The following is a 19,154-nucleotide window of genomic DNA, read 5'->3' as shown; positions in this document are numbered from 1 at the left end:
GGGAAAGATAATCCAGAAATGGATAACACTGGCTGCCTGTGGGAAGGGCAACTAAGGGCGGCCAGGGGCAGCAAGAGACTTCCTCAGTATACATGGTTTTTACAATCTCAGAATAAATTCCAACAAACTCTAATGAGCAGCCAGGTTGGAGAACGAGTGCTGCAAAGCAACAACATTATCCTGTCTGATCATCTTTTCAGCAGCATGGGAATGGAGTCCGTTATAGACTCTGCATATTGATCTGATGTTTCTTAGGTAAAACGTGTAGAAGCTGCCCCTGCCGGATGCCCCGGAGTGCTTGTGTTAGGAAATGCTCTCTCAATCTGTGAGCACCCGGCTCTGTGCCCTGGAAGATATGTGGGTGGAGAGAAAGATAGTGCTATTTGGGCAGCACCCCAAATCACCAGTTGCAGATAAGGGCATCTGGCTCTCCATCTGCCACAGCAGCACGGAGAGTTAGCCAGCCCCGCGGTCCTCAAGCCATCTTTTTAGTTACCGCCTTTGCTCTGTTGAGTCTCCCCCACCTGCCAGCCCGCATCTCCTAGGCAGTCCCCACTCTCAACCCCACATCCACCCCACCCCCGTTCCCAATCTGCTTGAGACATTTGTCTTCTTAGCAGGGGACTAAGTATTTGACATAGTGTACGCTAAAAGGGAAAAAGATGCCAGGAAAAAAAAAACAACCCACACAGAAATTGTTGCAATCTCTCATCCTTAGCAACTTTGTTTGGTTAGTACTGCATAACTCACAGCAGATTCCAAGGCACACTCCCTTGATGTGTATAGCTACATGCTCTAGGCATCATCAGCAACAAGGTATAATAGAGAACCACCGGCTCTTGCAAACTTGTCTCCAGTTTCCTGGAGTGGGGACTGGTGTCCTTATTTTTCTAGTACTTTGTGTCCCAGCTCAGTCAGCTTGTCCTGTGACTTCAGAGGCTTCCTTTGTCCAACCGATAAGTATCCTATAGAAAATGCTATCACCATGGGAACATCATGAACATAATAAGTGAAAGCCTACTGCCTCCCTCCCTCCACACTTAAGTATGCCCTCCCTCCACACTTAAGTATGACAAACATGATAATAAAATCTCTAGACATAGAATTTTCTACAAAGCACATCAAACTGCAAATTACAGCGGCACGTGTAGTATTTGGTTCAGAGAAACTCGTGTTACCGACGTGACTGCAAAAATCTGGTCTCCGCGCCTGGCATTATTAAATATATAAACTAAAAGGATCATAGTCACCTAATAGAAACGGTGATAGCCCTGGGTATAAATAGACATTTCTTTAGAGTTTGGCATCAGTTTTTCAATGTCCTTCCCCAAAGCAGACAGTCTGTTTGAGGGATCAGTTTTGAAACAGCCGAGGGGGGTGCGAGGCAGGGACCCCCGGGGCTGCCAGGTTCGGCCGCGGGCGCTGGCGGGAGTGGGCTCAGGCCCCCACGGCACAGGGGCCCGGGTCACAGGTGCTGCAAGGCTTCCTGTCCTTGCTCCGTGTAACCGTCGTCCCGGTGCGAGACCGCCCACTGGCCGAAGGACTCCTGGATGTGCACACTCCTGTGCGTGCTGCCCAGGCGCCGTTTATCCCGGGAGAAGAAGCTAAACCTTTTCGCAAAAAAAAGGAAAGAGAGACATGAGAGCCTCCCCTTTGCCACGCACATCACATCTGACACTGCCAGGGACATGGAGCAGCGAACGTGGAAGGGAGCAAATCAACGCAAGTTGTGAAAGAAAAAGTTGGAGGTGCGGATCAGGGTTATTCTAAGAAAGCAGCGGGGGAGTCTTGGTGTCTTTAAAGTCTTGGTACCATGGAGGTGACACACTGTGAATGGGGCGTGTGTGTAGGTGGCATGTGATGGATCTCTCAACACCGTAGCCACTACTGAGGGGTTCTGCCCTTTGCTGGTGGGAATAAAAGTATTGGGGGAAAAATGACTAAAAAAAAAAAAGCTAATGGAAAAATAAATCATGGATCCCTTTAATTAGCCTAACTATGCAGAAAAAGTAATGTGTGAAAGCAACATGGGATGTCTGATGATTTTTATGTAGGTAGATGAATATTTAAAATTAGCTACATATTTATTTAATATGAATCAGGAAAATATATAAGCCGCACATCAAAGCTCAGAGTTTATGGATATTATGCTTAGGATGAGGCCAAAGTAGATTTTTAATTAGGAAAAATAAAGCAATTAAAAACCATTAGGTAAATTCAGTGCATATGGTTCTCTGATTAAATAAAAGATATGAATGTAATATGTGATTGAAATTTGGGAAACATCAATTTAGAGGGTCAAAACTTGATTTAATGGTAAAAGCCTTTAGACTTTATCCCTGTTACTAGCTACATAGCAACAGCAAATGCAGACCAAGAAATATTTTAAAAATTGCTGTGAGTATTGCATGATGATCAGGGTGTGCTGTCTGATGCCTAAAGTCACAAGTAAAAAGCTTGCAAAGCAGCCCATTTAAATCAAGGGCGGCTTCAAGTCCATATGGACAGCTCGTAGGATCCTGGTCAGGAAACTTGAGCTGGCCCATCCTGAGAAGTTCTCCAAAGCTCTCTTTTCTCTAAGGCAGGTAGGTGTGCTAGCAGGTGAAGGCATGAACTGCATGCTGGGACTGTCGGTGACCTCTCTCCACAGGGTGGGTCAGTGTGGGGAAATAGTAGGCCAAAAATACACAGCAACAAAGCTCTGTTACACTTCACCTTTTAAAGGGTCCAAGTAAGCAGGAAAGCCATTTAGCACTTCCTGTCCAGGGGGACACAGAAAGAATCAAGACTTGGTGCCCTCTCTGCTTTCCTTTCTTTAACAAGATCAAATGGCTTCCTGGGGATGGCTTGGGCAAAACAAAAGCAGTTTAGAAAGCCATGGCGTGAAGATTGGAAACACAGTGTTAGCATCACTCAGGGAATCGGGGAACCGCCGTGGGCAATGATTACTGACCCGTCACTTAAAGGACCTTCTTTACTGGATCATGGACAAGGTGGGTTTAGAACGGAAACAGAAGAGACAAAAAGAATTATTGGTGACAGAGCAAAGAACTCTGAAGCATCAACCGTGCAGGTGGAGCGGAGTGGCAGTTTTCACAATTGAAACCCATTTCTGAAGGGAACAGGCAGATGATGGCCATGCAGGCTGCATAGGCAAAGAGGCCAGGCCAGCTCCAGCAGCAGCCACGAGCACTGCAAAGGCTCAACTCAAAACGAAAGCCCCCAAACCCCACAAGACCAGTGCCTACAAGGGAAACAAGTCGTCTGAGAGGCTGCAGCGTGGGGTCATCTATTATCAGTCCAGCTGCTACCATGGGCATTACGGCAGTAAAGATCCTGGTTAGAAAAGTACAGGTAGACATAAGGAAGATAAAAATGGGGGAGGCATGGGAAAGAAACCCACTGGGCAGGCAGACCAGCTGAAGGGTTTGCCTCTGCCACAGAGGGAAGACGAAAACACAGACCTGGGCATGGGGAAGGAAGGAGTCAGAGCCTGCTTTGAAAGTTGGTGGTGAGACCCTGGCTAAGGGACTGTCCAGCACATCTTCCCCAACTGCCATGAACTGTAGGCTCCGTGCCCCGAAGGCAGCCAGGTGACAAGCAGGAGAGAAAGTGAGGTGGTCAGGGTGGATCAGGCAGGACAGGGCAGGGCACTAAAGCAGAGAGCCTGCAGCACCTTAAGAGATGTTTCCTCACCCCAGCGGGTAAGTCAAAGTTGACAGTAAATGCTCACCAGTCCCTCACTGGGCAGGGCAAAAGAAGAAACTCAAGCCAAGCCACTATAACTTATTTGAAACACCTATGATTTTTATTTTTTAAAAGGTTGGCTGAGAAAAGATATAAAATAATCATCTTGAATGAGGTTTGGGGATTCTTGGTATATGTGTGTGGGTCACTTTCACTGCACTGAGTGGAGCAGCACCTTTGCAGAACCACCTGGTTGGCTGTCACAGTGACAATGAGAAGGGACGGCCTTTGCTAAGTGCACTGGCCAGTCCTCAGATGTCAGGCTACTGGGCTTTCCAGGGGTTCCCACCCATGCCACTGTGTACCTACCTCCACCATGTCCCATCTCTTAGCTTAACAGGGGCCCCCAGAGACAGAGTCATTGTCAGGGTCATGGCCCCGGACACAGTGTGGACGTTCTGCCTGGAGTCATATTTGCCCTCCCGGAAATGTCAGACTTCACCCAGGGCCAGGGCAGGGCTGGTGCATGGAGGCCCTGGCACACCTAGGGGGGTTCCAGCCAAGTGACTGTCTCACCTGGGCTTGCTGAGTGGACTGACCCCCTTCCCTTTGCTATTCGACTTAGGGGCACGGAGCCTGCAGCTTCCTGCAGAAGCTGCCCACTACAGCTTTCTCCACTTAAAGACTGGACTGTTTTAGCCTAAAGTTTATGTCTCAATACAGTGTGGCTGGTTTTAACTCCCTCCCCCTGATCTCTCTAGAAGACTCTCTGAAGTGGCATTTTGGGTAGTATAATGGGCGGCTGTGAAGAAGTTATTTCTGGGCTGAAGCGAGGAGAGGGGGTGGGGAGGAGGACAGAATACACCGTCACCGCTCCCATTAGAGATGCAGGGGCCAGCCCTGCCTGCCTGTGCAGGTCGCTGTGCTCTGTCATGTCCCTGGCTCTCTGTGCCCAGCCTGCCTTCCCGTTCGCCCGCCACCCCCTCCGCCCCTGCCCTGCAGAAAGCAGCTGTGTGTGTGCACGCGCGCCCGCCATGGGGACGGGCGCACAAAGGGGGCGCTGGTGCCTGGCGTTTCCTAGGGACGAGGCTGGAGTCACTCAGGCGCTCCCGCGTGACCTCCCCGGGCAGTGCCAGCCACACTCACGGCAGCCAGCTGCTCGGTCACAAGCTATTCTTGGAATGGCTTCTGGACACACTGTTTTGACTGGGGGCCGGAGTTTCCGGCCTTGGCTCACTTGACCAGTTCAGACCAGAAACAGAGCGGCTGACGTCTCGGACTCATGGTGCACTTGAGAGATAAGGGAACCAGGCGGGGGACTCAGAGCAGGGCAAGCAGAGGGGGCGAGGAGGCTGCGCAGAGAGGGCGCTGGGGACACGCCTGGGGCTGGGGGTGGACAGAAGGCACGTGCTCAAATCTCAACTTGGATACTTCCCGACTGTACAACTGAATATGAAGTCACTGGGCTTCACTGGGCCTCAGCTTCCTCATCTGAGAAATGGGCACAGCTGTCCCAGCTCTGAATCTCTCAAGGGCGAGAGGGAGGCTCAATCAGATCAAGGGATCCAGGCTGGTGGTTAACCTTTCAGACCTCCGAGGTAGTTATTACTTGTTGGGGGTGGGGAAAACTGGTCAAGGGCATGGAGCTGCACTAGAAAGCAAGTGTGAGCTGCACCAAATAGATTAATGCTTATACTCCCCAAAAGCAAGGATAGAGGTGCCCAAACCCAACCAGACAGGCAAGACGGGGAAGGATAAGGAGAAAGGCACCACATGATCTTAAGAACTGCTACATCCCGTGCCTGCAATGATCTGTCCCTGCCCCAGGCTCCTCCTCACGCCCAGGCCTGCGGGGGCCACTGAGGCAACCCAGGGTGGGCAACCGGGGTGGACAAAGGTGACCGGAGTCCTGCTTGTGCTGGACTTTTTTTGCCTATCTGCCTTCCTTGCTATCCCCTAGAGGGCCAGAGCTGCCCCAGGATTGGCCACTTACCCCTATGGACAGGACAGGCTGTCCTCCCTCTCTCTGTCTGTCTCTCTGTCCCTGTCCCTCTGTCTCTGTCTATCTGTTTCTTTCTCCCCTTCTGTGTGTCTCTCTAGCTCCAATTACAGCTGATTCCCTGGCCGGGTTCAGAGCAGTAGATTCTGCTGAGCTTATAGTTTACAAGTTAAGGGGGAAAAGGATCCGAAACTAGGGCTTTGGGACCCATTCTGGAACAATCTGGAAAAAAGGGCAGCTACCATGGGCTGTTCCGATGTGGATGGGTAAAAGAACTAGTTCCAGTGGAGAAAGAATGCTGGCTAATTCTGGTAACTTTCCTCTGGATTTTACCCAATTTGAGATGTGCAAAAGTCAACTCTCAATGACCTATTTTAGAGAAAGGGGGCCAGAGTAAATAATTAAAAAGTCAGGAAAACCTAGCTTTGGGAGGAATTTTTTAAATGACAAATGACTGCAGGTGCTGGAGACCACACAGAATGCCACACTTGAAGTGAAGATGCCCGACAGGCCTGATTTGTGGAGACCTGGGGAGAACTACCGAAAGATGCAGAATACTGGCAAATTGGTCTCAGGCTTCCTCAGCCCAGGGAGGTGACTTTTTGGACTCAGGACTTCAGGAAGTTCTCTCAACTTCCCCAGGGCAAAATCAAAACCTATAGCTAGCAGAGCACAAAAGTGGATGATCTGGGCCATCCTTTCATATAAGTAAGGTTGGCTGGTGGATTAGAGTTTAAGCAAAGCCAATCCCATTTCCTACTAGGCCAGAGGATAAATCCTCGCCAAGGACAAGAGTTTTCCTGGTGATCAATAATAAACAGAATGGAGACCAAAGGGTCCCCCCCCCCCCCCCCCCCCCCCCCGCCAGCCCCCAAGATAAGGAAAGAGTGGACACCCTGTTATTTCTGTTGGCCTCGTTTCTGCTCACTCTGCTTCTGATAACACAATCCTGCTCTTGCTGGGGAGCCATCCTTCCCCTCCCTTTACTTTGTGTGGTCTATGCAGGGTTAATTGCTACTCAGCCTCAGTGGTGAGAAGGAGACCCAGAGCGCTTCAGTCAGCATGCTGCGCTGTGATTGGCTTAGAGGTGGTCATGTGACCCGACCAGAGCCAATGAGACTGGGCTCTGTGACTTTTGCGCATTTCCTGGGAGGGAAGAATCTTTCCTTGCCACTTTCCAGACAGAAGAAGATACAAGCCTTCAGCTGAGGGCTGCCATATTGTCACCCTGAGGGGAGAGGGTACCCAAGAGTGGAGCCCACAGAAAGGAAAACCAAGTCAGAGGTGGAGTGAATGTGACAGAATCCTGACCGCAAGACCTGGTTCCAGCTTGAGCCTGAAGCCACAGTGACCTCTGGACATTGTGGTTACTGAGTCAAAAGATTTTCTTAATTCATTTTGAGTTGCATGTTGAGCTACAACTGGAACATTTCTAACACATGGTCAAAATGGTCTTGGGGTCCAGAGGACACTTTTCTTGTTCCAAACTTCATGCCTAGGAAATATTTATCCTTAACTGGGATAAATAATCACATCCCTTCCCAAATCCAGCAGGGATGGAGGACCAAGCTAATAACAATGTTAAGCTGTCAAGAGGGAGGAGGAAAGGAGGCACATGGGCTGAACCACACTCTCCAGAGAGCACCAGCCTTCCCCTGGCACCAGGGTGCAGAATCTGAAGTCAGGTACCGTCTTTTCAAAAGAGGACAGAATCTGGCAGTTGCAGATTGCACACATTTTGCATCCCTCCTCCCATCTACCAAAGCCAAGTGTTTAGACAACTCATGGGATAACAACTAGCCAAGAATTTCCAAATACTACTGGATTTTAAACGTTGAAGCACTCAGGTAACACCCCAGTTCCTCTCCCTGCCATGTTTGGCTGGTTTGCCAATCCAAGCCACTTGCTTTCATGAGCTTCTGCTGGAGTTTGGGGAAGACCTGAGGCCTTTGCTGTAATAATTGGGTATAACCAAGAGATAACAGGCAACCAGACAATACTGTGAGCATGAGGCCATCCTGCAAAGAGTTAAAAACCCGGGTTCTGAAATGAAATTGATAGCCCCAACAGGCTAGAGGAAATAGAAGAGAACTGATTATGTAATAGTACTATAACATGAAGTACTAGAAACAAAAACAACAAATGTAGGCTCTTGGGGCCAGGCTGCCTGGGATCAGACCCCACCTCTGCCCCTTACTAGCTGTGTGAGCCTGGGCAGGTGACTGACCTCGGTGCCTCAGTTTCCTTAACTATGCCAGTGAGGATTCAGCGAGATCATCTGGAGCCCTGAACGCTACCTGGCACACAGCAGGTTCTCAGTAAATATGACTTATCTAACTACATCAGAGGTCCACAAAGTCTTACGTATTTTGCAGGCAAAGTTTTAGGTACTTTCTCCCCACTGGGGAAAGGGCCATTCATCACACTCTCAAAGGAGACCACTAATGCAAAGAACTGCTGAAGTAGCTTAGAATCTACTGAAGACAGGGGCTGGGTGGCTCCATTTTTTGAGTGTCCCCCCAAACAACCACAGCCTGACTCTGCATGCAGGAAAGGGTTAAAGGTAAGATAAGGGATAGCTGGATGAGTCACACAGAAGTGCCTAGATGGGGCTGGGGATGGCATTCATGGAGCTGGGCAGCTTTATTCCTCAAAGACCCAGAGACGACCCCAACTCTGACACACACTCAAGCAGGCTCCTTGGCATCAGCCAAAAGGCCCAACTTTCTCCCTCCCCAAACCTCTCGGTCCAGAGGGCAAGGGGGGCCCCAGGAGGAACTCAGCATTCAGGCAGGGAGATGAAAAAGTCAGGGGCCAGGCCAGACATGTTCTCGGGTTAGGCCCCTTTTCAGCAGGAAGGGGTTAGTGATAAGCCTGGCCCCAGGAGCAGGTGCCCGGGGGGATGTTGGGTGACGTGAGACCTGCCAGCTCAGCCGCGTGTGCAGCAACCCCCTCCCCGCAAGCGCATCACTCACAGTCGCTTGATCCCAGACTCCGGCTGGGGGGATATTTTCGGGTGTGCGATGGGTGGAGGTTGGGATATTTGGTTTTCCTCTTCCATTTCTTCACTGGAAAGGGTTGAGAGGCATGAGACAAGAGAATCAAAAATTCTGTGAGAGCTGGAACATTCCAGAAGGCTACTGTCTGATGGTCTGCAGTACTTCTGGGGGGAAATGGGAATAAAATAAGGGTACCCAGGAGGTCGGGACCACTGGCTTCTGCCCCACAGCCTCTGTGCCTGGGAGGCTGGTCTCTTAACGATGGCCGTGTCCAATTTAGAGGGAGAGTTTGGCACTGGAGGTACTGGACCCAAGGGCCTGCATCTTTTGGCCTCTACCTACTCAAATGTGAAGAACCTCAGGAAAGGGACCCACATCTCTATTTTCAGTTGAGCCTGAGGATTTCAGGCAAGTAGAACTACTCCATTTTCTGTCTTGCCATGCTTCCCAGTCTCAACACCTTTGTGATCTCTTCAACCTGGAATATGCCACCCTCCTCCCAACATGTCCCAAGTCTGAACACTACGCTATCCTTCAAGGGAGGCCCAGTTCAACAGCCACCGCCTCCTGAAAGCCGTCCTGATTTCCACCCTATTGCCAAGCTGGAAGCATCTCTCCCTTCTTTGAATATGCAGTGCACACGGTCTGTAATTTCCTACGTGTCAATGAACATAATGGGTTTTCAGTAAAAACACGTGTCATTGTATTTTTGGTACATCTATCACCTTCCCCCAGTACAGTAGGGACCACATTTGGTGCATCTGCCCTTCCTTCCAGCTTTCCATTCAACAAATATTAACTATGCTCCATTCTCAGTGCTGAGAACTTAGCCACAGACAAGACAAATAACGTTCCTGGTTTTGTGTTGCTTCTGGTCACTAAAACAAACCCATTAGTGAACAGGGTAACGTGCAAAGGTGAAAAGGGCATGGAGAAAGTAAAAACTGGGTAAAGTGATAGGCAGTGACTGGGACAAGGTATGCCTTTGGTTAGGTGGGGATGGGGAAGGCCTCTCCGAGAAGGTGACGTTGGACCTGAAATTCTGAGTGATAAGGAATCGACCATGGGAAGAGTCAAAAAAAAAAAAAAAAAAAAAACTTCCCAGTAGCAGGAACAGCAAGTGCAAAGGTCCTGAGGTGGAAACAAGTTTGGTAGGTTTTGAGGAACCGAGGAAAGGCAGTGTGTATGGAGCTGAATGAGCGTGAGGGAGTAGGGTATGAAATGAGTATAGTCGGGTACACAGGGTATGAGGTTGAGTATAGTCAGGGGCTACCCAGTAGGATTTTCCATGATCATGGCCACGTTCCATATTTGTGCTGTCCAACACTGCAGCCAGTGGCCACCAGTGGGGACTGAGCACTTGAGTTGTGGCCACTGTGACTGAGACACTGGACTTTAAATATGATTTGCTTTGAGTTAATTGAAAATTAAATAGGCAAGTCTTGGTAATGGACAGTGGTCATGGTGGCATGACATTGTCAATGTAATGACCACTGGATTGTACAGCTGAAAGTGGTTACAATGGGAAGTTTCATGTTGCATGTATGTTATACAATATATATATATATATATATATATGTAATTAAAGATCCTTATGGCTAGCAGCTACCATCCTGGACAGTGCAGGTCCAGTGCGTGTGAGAGCCTCATCCACCCGGGGTGGACTGAACAAACATCTGGGCTGTGCAGCTCCACCATTTCTTGACTGCTACTGCCAAATCCAAAACCCAGCATTCAGTTCTTGGTAATTCATTTGATGGCAAAACCTGAAATGCAGTGTGGTGAGGCTGCTTATAATGTTCATTCACTCCATTTAGTATAAGAATATCTTATCCTGCAAAAATATCAATGCATTTGATTACAGGGTACAGCCCCAGACCTGGCTGGTGGTGTAAGGCCACACAGCGTATGTAATACTCCTTTCTAAGAGCTGAAAAGCTCTGAATTCCAAAAATGCACCCAGGCCGAGAAAGGGACTGTGGGCTCGTGTGTAGGAGGGTCCCCAGAAAGGGCACAGACGCAGTCCTTGTCTTCCAGGAGCTAACTGTCCAAAACCTGTGTGCCAACCCAGCAGGGAGCCAGCTGGGGACTCCAGTCCCTGAGGGAGAGCCTGGGAGCTCCTAGGGACACTCACCTCTTATAGTAGGCGAGCTCCTCCTGCAACAAAAACACCTTGGACTTGAGCTCGTTCCTTTCATGTAGCACGTCCCGCAGCTCCTGCAGCGTGAACCGGGGGCGGTTCGGGTCCTTGAGCTCCATGGCTACCTTCTCCGCCTCTGAGGTGCTCTCTTCTCCGCTCGGCTCCCTCTGGAGGAGGGAGAGATGCTGCTAATGAATTCCTGGCTGCACTGCCGGCACCCACTTTGCATCCTGCCAGAGCCCAAGTTTTCCACGCTGCTGGGGTGTTCGCAGCTTTCTGAGAGCGCTATTTTAGGACCTCGGGAGCAGCCTCCGCTCACGTTTTGTACAGTTAGTGTCCCTCTGGACGCCAACGCCAGCAGCCACCTGTTCCTTGTTCACCTTCTCCAGAGCCAGACGCAGAGTTCCCAGCACCTTCACACCTGACCCAGCTTTATTACAAGCAACAATGAAAGCTACCTAGAGAGGAGAAAAAGCTCATCTCCTCTGCCACCACGCTTCAGACATCTGCCTGCTTCCCCTTTTGCACCTTCTCTCTCTTACTCTTATTAAGATGGGTCACCAATTTTTACAGAGTTGTTGGTACCACAGCCTAAATCCAATTCTCTAATTATTTTTCATTTAACGTTCAGCTGCATACGTTTTCCCATTTGTTACCGGTCGTCAGGGTTAGAATTTTTCAGTGGTGCCCTGAGTTTGTCCACAGAGCGGTTAAAGCATGATTTCATTAGCCATTTACTGCAGGCTATTAGTGCTTCAGGTTTCTCCTAACTGGCGTGAGCCCTTAGTGAACGTCTATTAAGAACGCTGCACGTTCCTTCTTTCTATTTCCTGGGGATCAGTTCTGAGCATTGGGGTCACTCTGGTTAAGGTGGATGAAGCTTCTTATGGGTCTGGGCACTTATGTCAAATCAACGCCCCAGGTAGACGCCCCGACAAGGTGCAAACACACAAACACAGACAGAGGCCACAGCGCAGGCCCCTGGTCCGGTCGTGTCCACATTTCAGTGTCATGAAAAGAGACGTGGGAGAGAGGGAGACACAGGATGTCACAGTCAGACCCATGCAGTCCTGGGTGGGACACTTTGGGGACAATCGGGAAACTGGAATAGGACCTGGGCATTAGGTGAGATGAAAATTTACTAATATAGGAAGATAAAAATCATTAACTGAAAAAAGAAAAGCAGGTTAAGAAGTAGCATGTATAACATATATGAACCTAGAAAGCATGATGCTGAGTGAAACAAGCCAAACACAAAAGGACAAATATTGTACAACCCCACTTACATGAAATATCTAGAATAAGCAGATTCCTAAAGGAAGAAAATAGATTAGAAGTTACCAGGGGCTGGGGAGAGGTGGGAGGGAGAGTGATTACTTAATGGCTGCAGAGTTTCTGTTTGGAGGGATCAGAAAGTCTTGGTAAGGAGGGGGAAAGAGGTATAATAAAATAAGGTGTGGCAGTTAGATTCAGTTCCCAACTTGGCCAGGTGAAGGCACCTAGTTCTGTTGCTGTGGACAGGAGCCAATGGTACGTGAACCTCATCTGTAGCTGATTACATCTGCAGTAGGCTAGGAGGCATGCCTGCTGCAATGAATGATGCTTGACTTAACTGGCTGGTGCTTAAATGAGAGAGTGCAACGTAGCACAGTCCAAGCAGCTCAGCATCCCTCATCTCAGCACTCGCAGCTCAGCCCAGGCCTTTGGAGATGCAGAAAGGAATCACCCCAGGGAAAGTTGTTGGAGCCCAGAGGCCTGGAGAGAAGGCAAGCAGAGATCACCGTGTGCCTTCCCACATAAGAAAGAACCTCAGTTGAAAGTTAGCTGCCTTTCCTCTGAAGAACTGACGAAATAAATCCCCTTTTATTAAAAACCAGTCCGTCTCGTCTCTGGTGTGTTGCATTCCGGCAGCTAGCAAACTAGAACATAAGGCGTCAGTGGCCAAGAGAAATCAAATGGAGGCGAGAGGCTATTCTGGAGGCTGCTCTTATGCAGGCTTCAGTTAGATAGTGCTGATTGCCATGTGTTCTAGTTTGCTAGCTGCCAGAATGCAACACACCGGAGACGGACTGGCTTTTAATAAAAGGGGACTTATTTTGTTGGTTCTTCAGAGGAAAGGCAGCTAACTTTCCACTGAGGTTCTTTCTTACATGGAAGGCACAAGATGGTCTCTGCTGGTCTTCTCTCCAGGCCCCTGAGTTCCAACAACTTTCCCCGGGGTGATTTCTTTCTGCATCTCCAAAGGCCTGGGCTGAGCTGCTAGTGCTGAGATGAGGAATGCCGAGCTGCTTAGGCTGTGCTACTTGGCACTCTCTCATTTAAGCACCAGCCAATTAAGTCAAATGTCACTCACTGCAGCAGACACGCCTTCTGACTGCAGATGTAATTAGCAACAGATGAGGTTCACATACCATTGGCTTATGTCCGCAGCAACAAGACTAGGTATGCTCACCTGGCCAAGTTGACAACTGAATCTAACTAACACACCATGGTTTGCTTAAACCCTAAACATCACTCCTGCTGACTCTTAAGAACACCTAGGGCTCGAAGTGAGACTCGATAAAGGTTTCATGCACTAACTTTTGCTGTCCTGGAACCTATAATTCCTAGAGGGTTCCTAGATCAGATAAATCCTGAAAACCAGAGGGACCAGCCTCTCCAAGATGATCAATTAATTTCATCACCTTATCCTTTAGTTTGGATACCCCTTCTCAACATGAAAAAGTCAGAATGGGCATTGCCTAAGGATCCCTATAGATTGGGAGAGGGATCAAAGGAGAAGGAGGAGGTATAGCAGAGAGAACAGGATTTGGCAAATGAGTATGACTGCTGAATCACTACATTAATATTCCTTCTAGCCTCCAGTGTTTTAGAGCAGCTAGAAGGAAAAATCTGAGGTGGTGGAAGAGTAGCTCCTGACAAACTCCGAAGTGTGTAACTACTTTGAAATGTATTGCTTTTTACTTTCTTTGCTTTGTATATATAGTTTATAATAAAATCATTGCTTTGGAAATTATAGCTTTTTTCTTTCTTTGCCTTGAAAATTATTGCTTGTTTCTTTCTTTGCTTTGTGTATATATTTTACAATAAAAATTTCTAAAAAAATTGATAGCAAAAGGAAGTCCATATAAATCAGGAATGCAAATAAATGTGCAAAAAAAGTCTTGGTACTAGATAGTGGTGATGGCAGCACAACACTGAGAACGTGATCAATGCCACCAAACTATACACTTAAAAATGGTTAAAATGCCAATTTGTATGCCATGAGTTATCACAATAAAAAAAAATTAACATTTTATTTTGGTAAAGGACGGGACTGAGTATGCAGATAAATAGGGAAAATAGTATACACTAGGACGCTCACAGAGGCCTCTGTAGTTGGTGGAAATGTTTTATTTGTGCTTGTTTGCATTTTCTATCTTCTGCAATGCATTTGACTGCTTTTGTAACAATGAAAGTTAAAACCAAAACCAAAAGGGCTAAACCGATTTACAGACCCAGTACGTGTGTGTGTTTTTCATGGACCACACACCTGTAACAATGTACAAGTCAGTGGCCCTTGGCATCCATCGCCACCATCAATTTCAGAGCTTTGTCACCTCCCCAAACAGAAACCCTGACGCCAAGATGCAGTAACCACCCCCCGCCCTGTTTCTTTCCCCCTTGCTGCTGGCAACCTCCAATCCACCTTCTGTCTCTATGAATTTGCTTATTCTAGATATTTCGTATACATGGAATCATAAAATATGTGGTCAGACACGCCATAGCATGTCTCAGCACTCTGCTCCCTGTTTCAGCTGTTTCGTACCCCACTGGATGGCTACCCCACATTCTGTCTATCCATTCATCTGACGATGGACACACGAGCCTGTTTCCACTTTGGGGTATTATGAATAATGCTGCTGTGAACTTGGTGTGCAAATATTTTGTGTTGACCATTACTCTCGTATATTTTTAAATGTATATTATATATATGTTTTTAAAACTTTTATTGTATAGTATAACATATACAAAGCAAAGAAATAAAAAAGCAATAGTTTTCAAAGCACTCTTCAACAAATGGTTATAGGACAGATCCCAGAGTTTGTCATGGGCTACCATACCATCGTCTCAGATTTTTCCTTCTAGCTGCTCCAGAATATAGGAGGCTAGAGGGCTTAAATACTTTTTTTTATCATCACAGTCAACTTTTTCTTCCTTCTTTTTTTGTGAACAACAACATATATACAAAAAAGCTGTAAGTTTTCAAGCACAGCACCACAATTAGTTGTAGAACATATTTCAGACTTTGACATAGGTTACAATTTCACAATTTTAGGCTTTTACTTCTAGCTGTTCTAAAATACTGGAGATTAAGAGATATCAATTTAGTGATTCAGCATTCATATTCATTTGCTAAGTACGATCCTCTATGTATAATTCCACCATCACCTTTGATCTTTCTATATCTCTCACTGGGGTTTTGGTGCTGTGGCAATTCTAAATTTTTGATATTGGAAGGGTCTGTCACTAATATGGGGTAGGGAGATGGAACTATCTGATATTCTGAGAGGCTGGGCTAGGTGTCAGGACTAATATGGACCAGGGACCCATCTGGAGGTTGTAGGTTTCTGGCAAGTTACTCTAGTGCCTGAAACCCCTGTGGAATCTTATATATTGCCCTAGGTGTTCTTTAGGATTGGTTGGAATGGTCCTGGTTGGGGTTGGCAGGTTATGACAGGTAGCAAGGTCTACCTGAAGCTTGTGTAAGAGCAACCTCCAGAGTAGCCTCTCGACTCTTATTTGAACTCTCTCTGCCACTGATACTTTATGAATTACACGTATTTTCCCCCATTTGGTCAGGATATTGTTGATCCCACAATGCCAGGGAGACTTTCTTTCACCCCTGGATGTGATGTCCCATGCAGGGGGTATAATATATTTTTAATGCAATTTTATTGAGATATATTCTCATACTGTACAATCCATCAAAATTATACAATCACAGTATCATTACATTATATGTTGTTTTTAATGCAGAAAATAAACCACTTTCTGATGCCCCAATATACACTTCCACCTTCTAGAATTTTGCTCTTAATACAAAAGGGGACTCAAATCACAGTGCATCACACACACCACCCAACCTGATGAGGCAGCTGCGGTTTACATCCCCATTTTACTGATGGGCAAACAGATCCACAGTGGCATTCAGTAAAGATCTGGGGATGGATGGATGGGTGCAGGCGCTCCCTGGCTTCCAAATCATCCAAGCGTACAACGTGTCCTACATTTCCGAAGAGTGCACAAATGGTATCTTACTGGAATGTTGCCTCAACTTCAGCAGGTGTGGAAGGGGGAGCAGCCTCCCATTGTGATGGATGAGCAGATGCAGACTTCCCCACCTCTGTAAGTGACCAGGGCATCCTTCCATCTGGCTGTTCCTTCAGAGTATGTCCAGAATCCAGCTCTACCTTCCACCACCCCTTGGCCACCACTGGGTCTGAGCTACCATCCTCCCTGCCCAGTCCATTCCTCGGCCTCTGCCCCATTCTCCCTCCTCTACCCTCCCTGCCCTCACAGCAGCCAGAGTAGCCCTTGTTAGACTAATCCCCAGGTCCTCCTCTGCTAAAGAGTCTCCACTGGGACCCCCTTCTGCTCAGAGTAAAAGCAGAAGTCCTCATTAAGAATATGAGAAGCAAACCACAGAAAGGAAAAAAAATTCCAAATTATATATTTGATAAGTTTCCAATACGAGCATATATAAAGAACTCTTATAACTCAACAGTAGAAAGACAACCCAATTTTAAATATGGGCAAAAGATCTGAATAGACATTTGTCCAAAGAAGAGATACAAATGGCCAACAAGTACATGAAAAGATGCTCAACACTGTTAGTCGTTAGGGAAAGGCAAATCAAAACCACAATGAGATATTACTTCACACCCAACAGTATGGCTATTATTAAAAAAAACACCAAAAACACAAGTATTGGTGATGATGTGGAGAAACTGGAACCCTCATCCATGGCTGGTGGGAATGGAAAATGGTGCCACTGCTTTAGAAAACTGGTAGTTCTTCAAAATTTTAAACACAGTTACCACATGATTCAGCCATTCTACTCCAAGATCTATATCCAAAGGAGCTGAAAACACATGTCCACACAAAAACTCGTGCACAAATGTTCATAGAGGCGGTACTCACAATAGTCAAAGTGTAGAATCAACACAAATGTCCCTAAACAGATGAATGGAGAAATAAAATGTGGTAGAGCCATTCAATAAATAACTGATACAATGGAATATCATTCAGCCATAAAAACAAAAAAAGAACAAAGTTGGGACATGTTACAACACGGATGAACCTTGGAAACAGGATTCCATTCATGTGAAATGCCCAGAGTAGGCAAATCCATAGAAACAGAAAGGAGAATAGTGGTTGCCAAGGGGTGGGGGATGAAGGAAGGATTGGGGAGTGACTGCTAATGGGTGGGGGAGGGTTCTTTTTAGGGTAAAGAAAATGTTCTGGAAATAGACTGCGGTGATAGTTGCACAATATTGTAAATGTATTAAAATCCACTCAATTATATACTTTCAAAGGGGGAAATTTTTTGGTATGGGTATTATATCTCAATACATATTATGAATTAGGAAAATAAAAATATATATACATCCAGACCCTGTGACAGTCTACAGGGCTCTGCATGATGGGCTCCTGTGACCGCCCTGTCTTCACCTCCCACTGTTCCTACTCACCCTCTCCACTCCCGCTACCCTTATGTCTTTGCTACTCTTTGAACATGTCAGGCTTGCTCCCACCTCAGGGCCTTTCCATCTGCCATTTCCCAATCCAGGTACAATCTTCCTCAAATGTTCTCAGAGCTCAATTTCCCAAGGTCTCTGTTCAAGTGCCACGTTCTTGGTGACACCCGCCCTATTCAAAACTGCAAGTTTCCGCACGTCCCAGCACTGTGATTTATTTATTTTTTTTGGGGGGGTGGGGGGTGGGTAGTGCATGGTCCAGGAATCAAACATGGGTTTCCCTCATGGAAGGCAAGCATGGGTTTCCCTCATGGAAGGCACAACCATCTGTGCATCCCAGCATTTTTTGCCTACAGCATTTATCACCATCTGACATGCTAGATAATTCACTTGTTTTTATCTGTCTCCCCCATTGTATGTAAGCCACATGAGAGCTGGATTCCATCTCTTTGTTTCACCACTGTGTCCCTGGAACATACAGTATTTAGTGAATGAGTGAATGATGCTAAGAGAGGTTAAGTGACCTGCCCAAGACCACACAGCTGGTAAGTAAAAGAGCCCATACTGGGACCTTGGTTCTCAGGGTCCCTGCACAGTGTCTAAGCTGGTGGGAAGTGGTGGGTCATCTCCAGCAGAGTGTCTGGCCTAAAGCAGGGGCTTCCGAACCTAAGTGTATATGCGTCACCTGGAGAATGACTTGAAGAGACATGTCTCCCAAGAAGATATACAAGTGGCCTACAAGCACATGAAGAGATGCTCAACATTATTAGCCATTAGGGAAATGCAAATTACAACCACAATGAGATAGCACTACACACCAATAAGATGGCTATAATTAAAAAATAAACAGTAAGTGTGGCAAGGCTTCAAAGTAACTGTAAACCTCATACACTGCTGGAAGGAACGTAAAATGGTGCAACTGCTGTGGAAAACAGGGTGGTGGTTCCTTAGAAAGATAAAGTTACCACATAACCCAGGAATCTTGAAGTCAGAGTCTCCAATTATTACATGTATATACATGTTCATAGCAGCATTAGTCACTGTGCTGGTTTGGAAGGAAGTAGGCCCCCTAAGAAAAGCCATGTTTTAATATAAATCCCATTTCTTAAAGGTAGAATAATCCCTATTCAATACTGTATATTTGAAATTGTAATGAGATCATCTCCCTGGTTGATGTGATTTAGTTAAGAATGGTTGTTAAACTGGATTAGGGGATGACATGTCTCCACCCATTTGAGTGGGTCTTGATTAGTTTCTGAAGTCCTATAAAAGAGGAAACATTTTGGAGATTCAGAGAGACTCAGAGAGAGCAGAGAATGCTGCAGCACCATGAAGCAGAGAGTCCACCAGCCAGCGACCTTTGGAGATGAAGAAGGAAAACGCCTCCCAGGGAGCTTCATGAAACAGGAAGCCAGGAGACCAAGCTAGCAGATGACACCGTATTCGCCATGTGCCTGTCCAGCCGAGAGAGAAGCCCTGACTGTGTTCGCCATGTGCCTTCTCACTTGAGAGAGAAACCCTGAACTTCATCGGCCTTCTTGAACCAAGGTATCTTTCCCTGGATGCCTTTGATTAGACATTTCTATAGA

General features: G+C 46.9%; 1 protein-coding gene across 3 annotated transcripts in view; it reads right to left on the bottom strand.

Moving 5' to 3' along the window:
* Positions 1-695: 695 nt before the first annotated feature.
* The window catches only part of RILPL1 (Rab interacting lysosomal protein like 1), a 46,217-nt gene continuing 27,758 nt past the window's right edge, over positions 696-19,154 (bottom strand). Inside the window, exons 5-8 of one of the 3 annotated variants that reach the window (XM_077159630.1) lie at positions 10,820-10,992; positions 8,662-8,754; positions 2,954-2,977; positions 696-1,610 (exon numbers count right to left, since the gene is read on the bottom strand). In XM_077159630.1, the coding sequence (XP_077015745.1) occupies positions 1,466-1,610; positions 2,954-2,977; positions 8,662-8,754; positions 10,820-10,992 (435 nt within the window). In that variant the 3' untranslated portion in view covers positions 696-1,465. Of the gene's footprint in view, positions 1,611-2,953; positions 2,978-3,248; positions 3,337-8,661; positions 8,755-10,819; positions 10,993-19,154 lie in introns of all 3 variants that reach the window. The other 2 variants (XM_077159632.1, XM_077159631.1) reach the window with 2 other exon arrangements.

Source organism: Tamandua tetradactyla, chromosome 5 (assembly GCF_023851605.1).
Source record: "Tamandua tetradactyla isolate mTamTet1 chromosome 5, mTamTet1.pri, whole genome shotgun sequence".
Lineage (NCBI taxonomy): Eukaryota > Metazoa > Chordata > Mammalia > Pilosa > Myrmecophagidae > Tamandua > Tamandua tetradactyla.
This window is presented reverse-complemented; position numbering and strand designations above follow the sequence as displayed.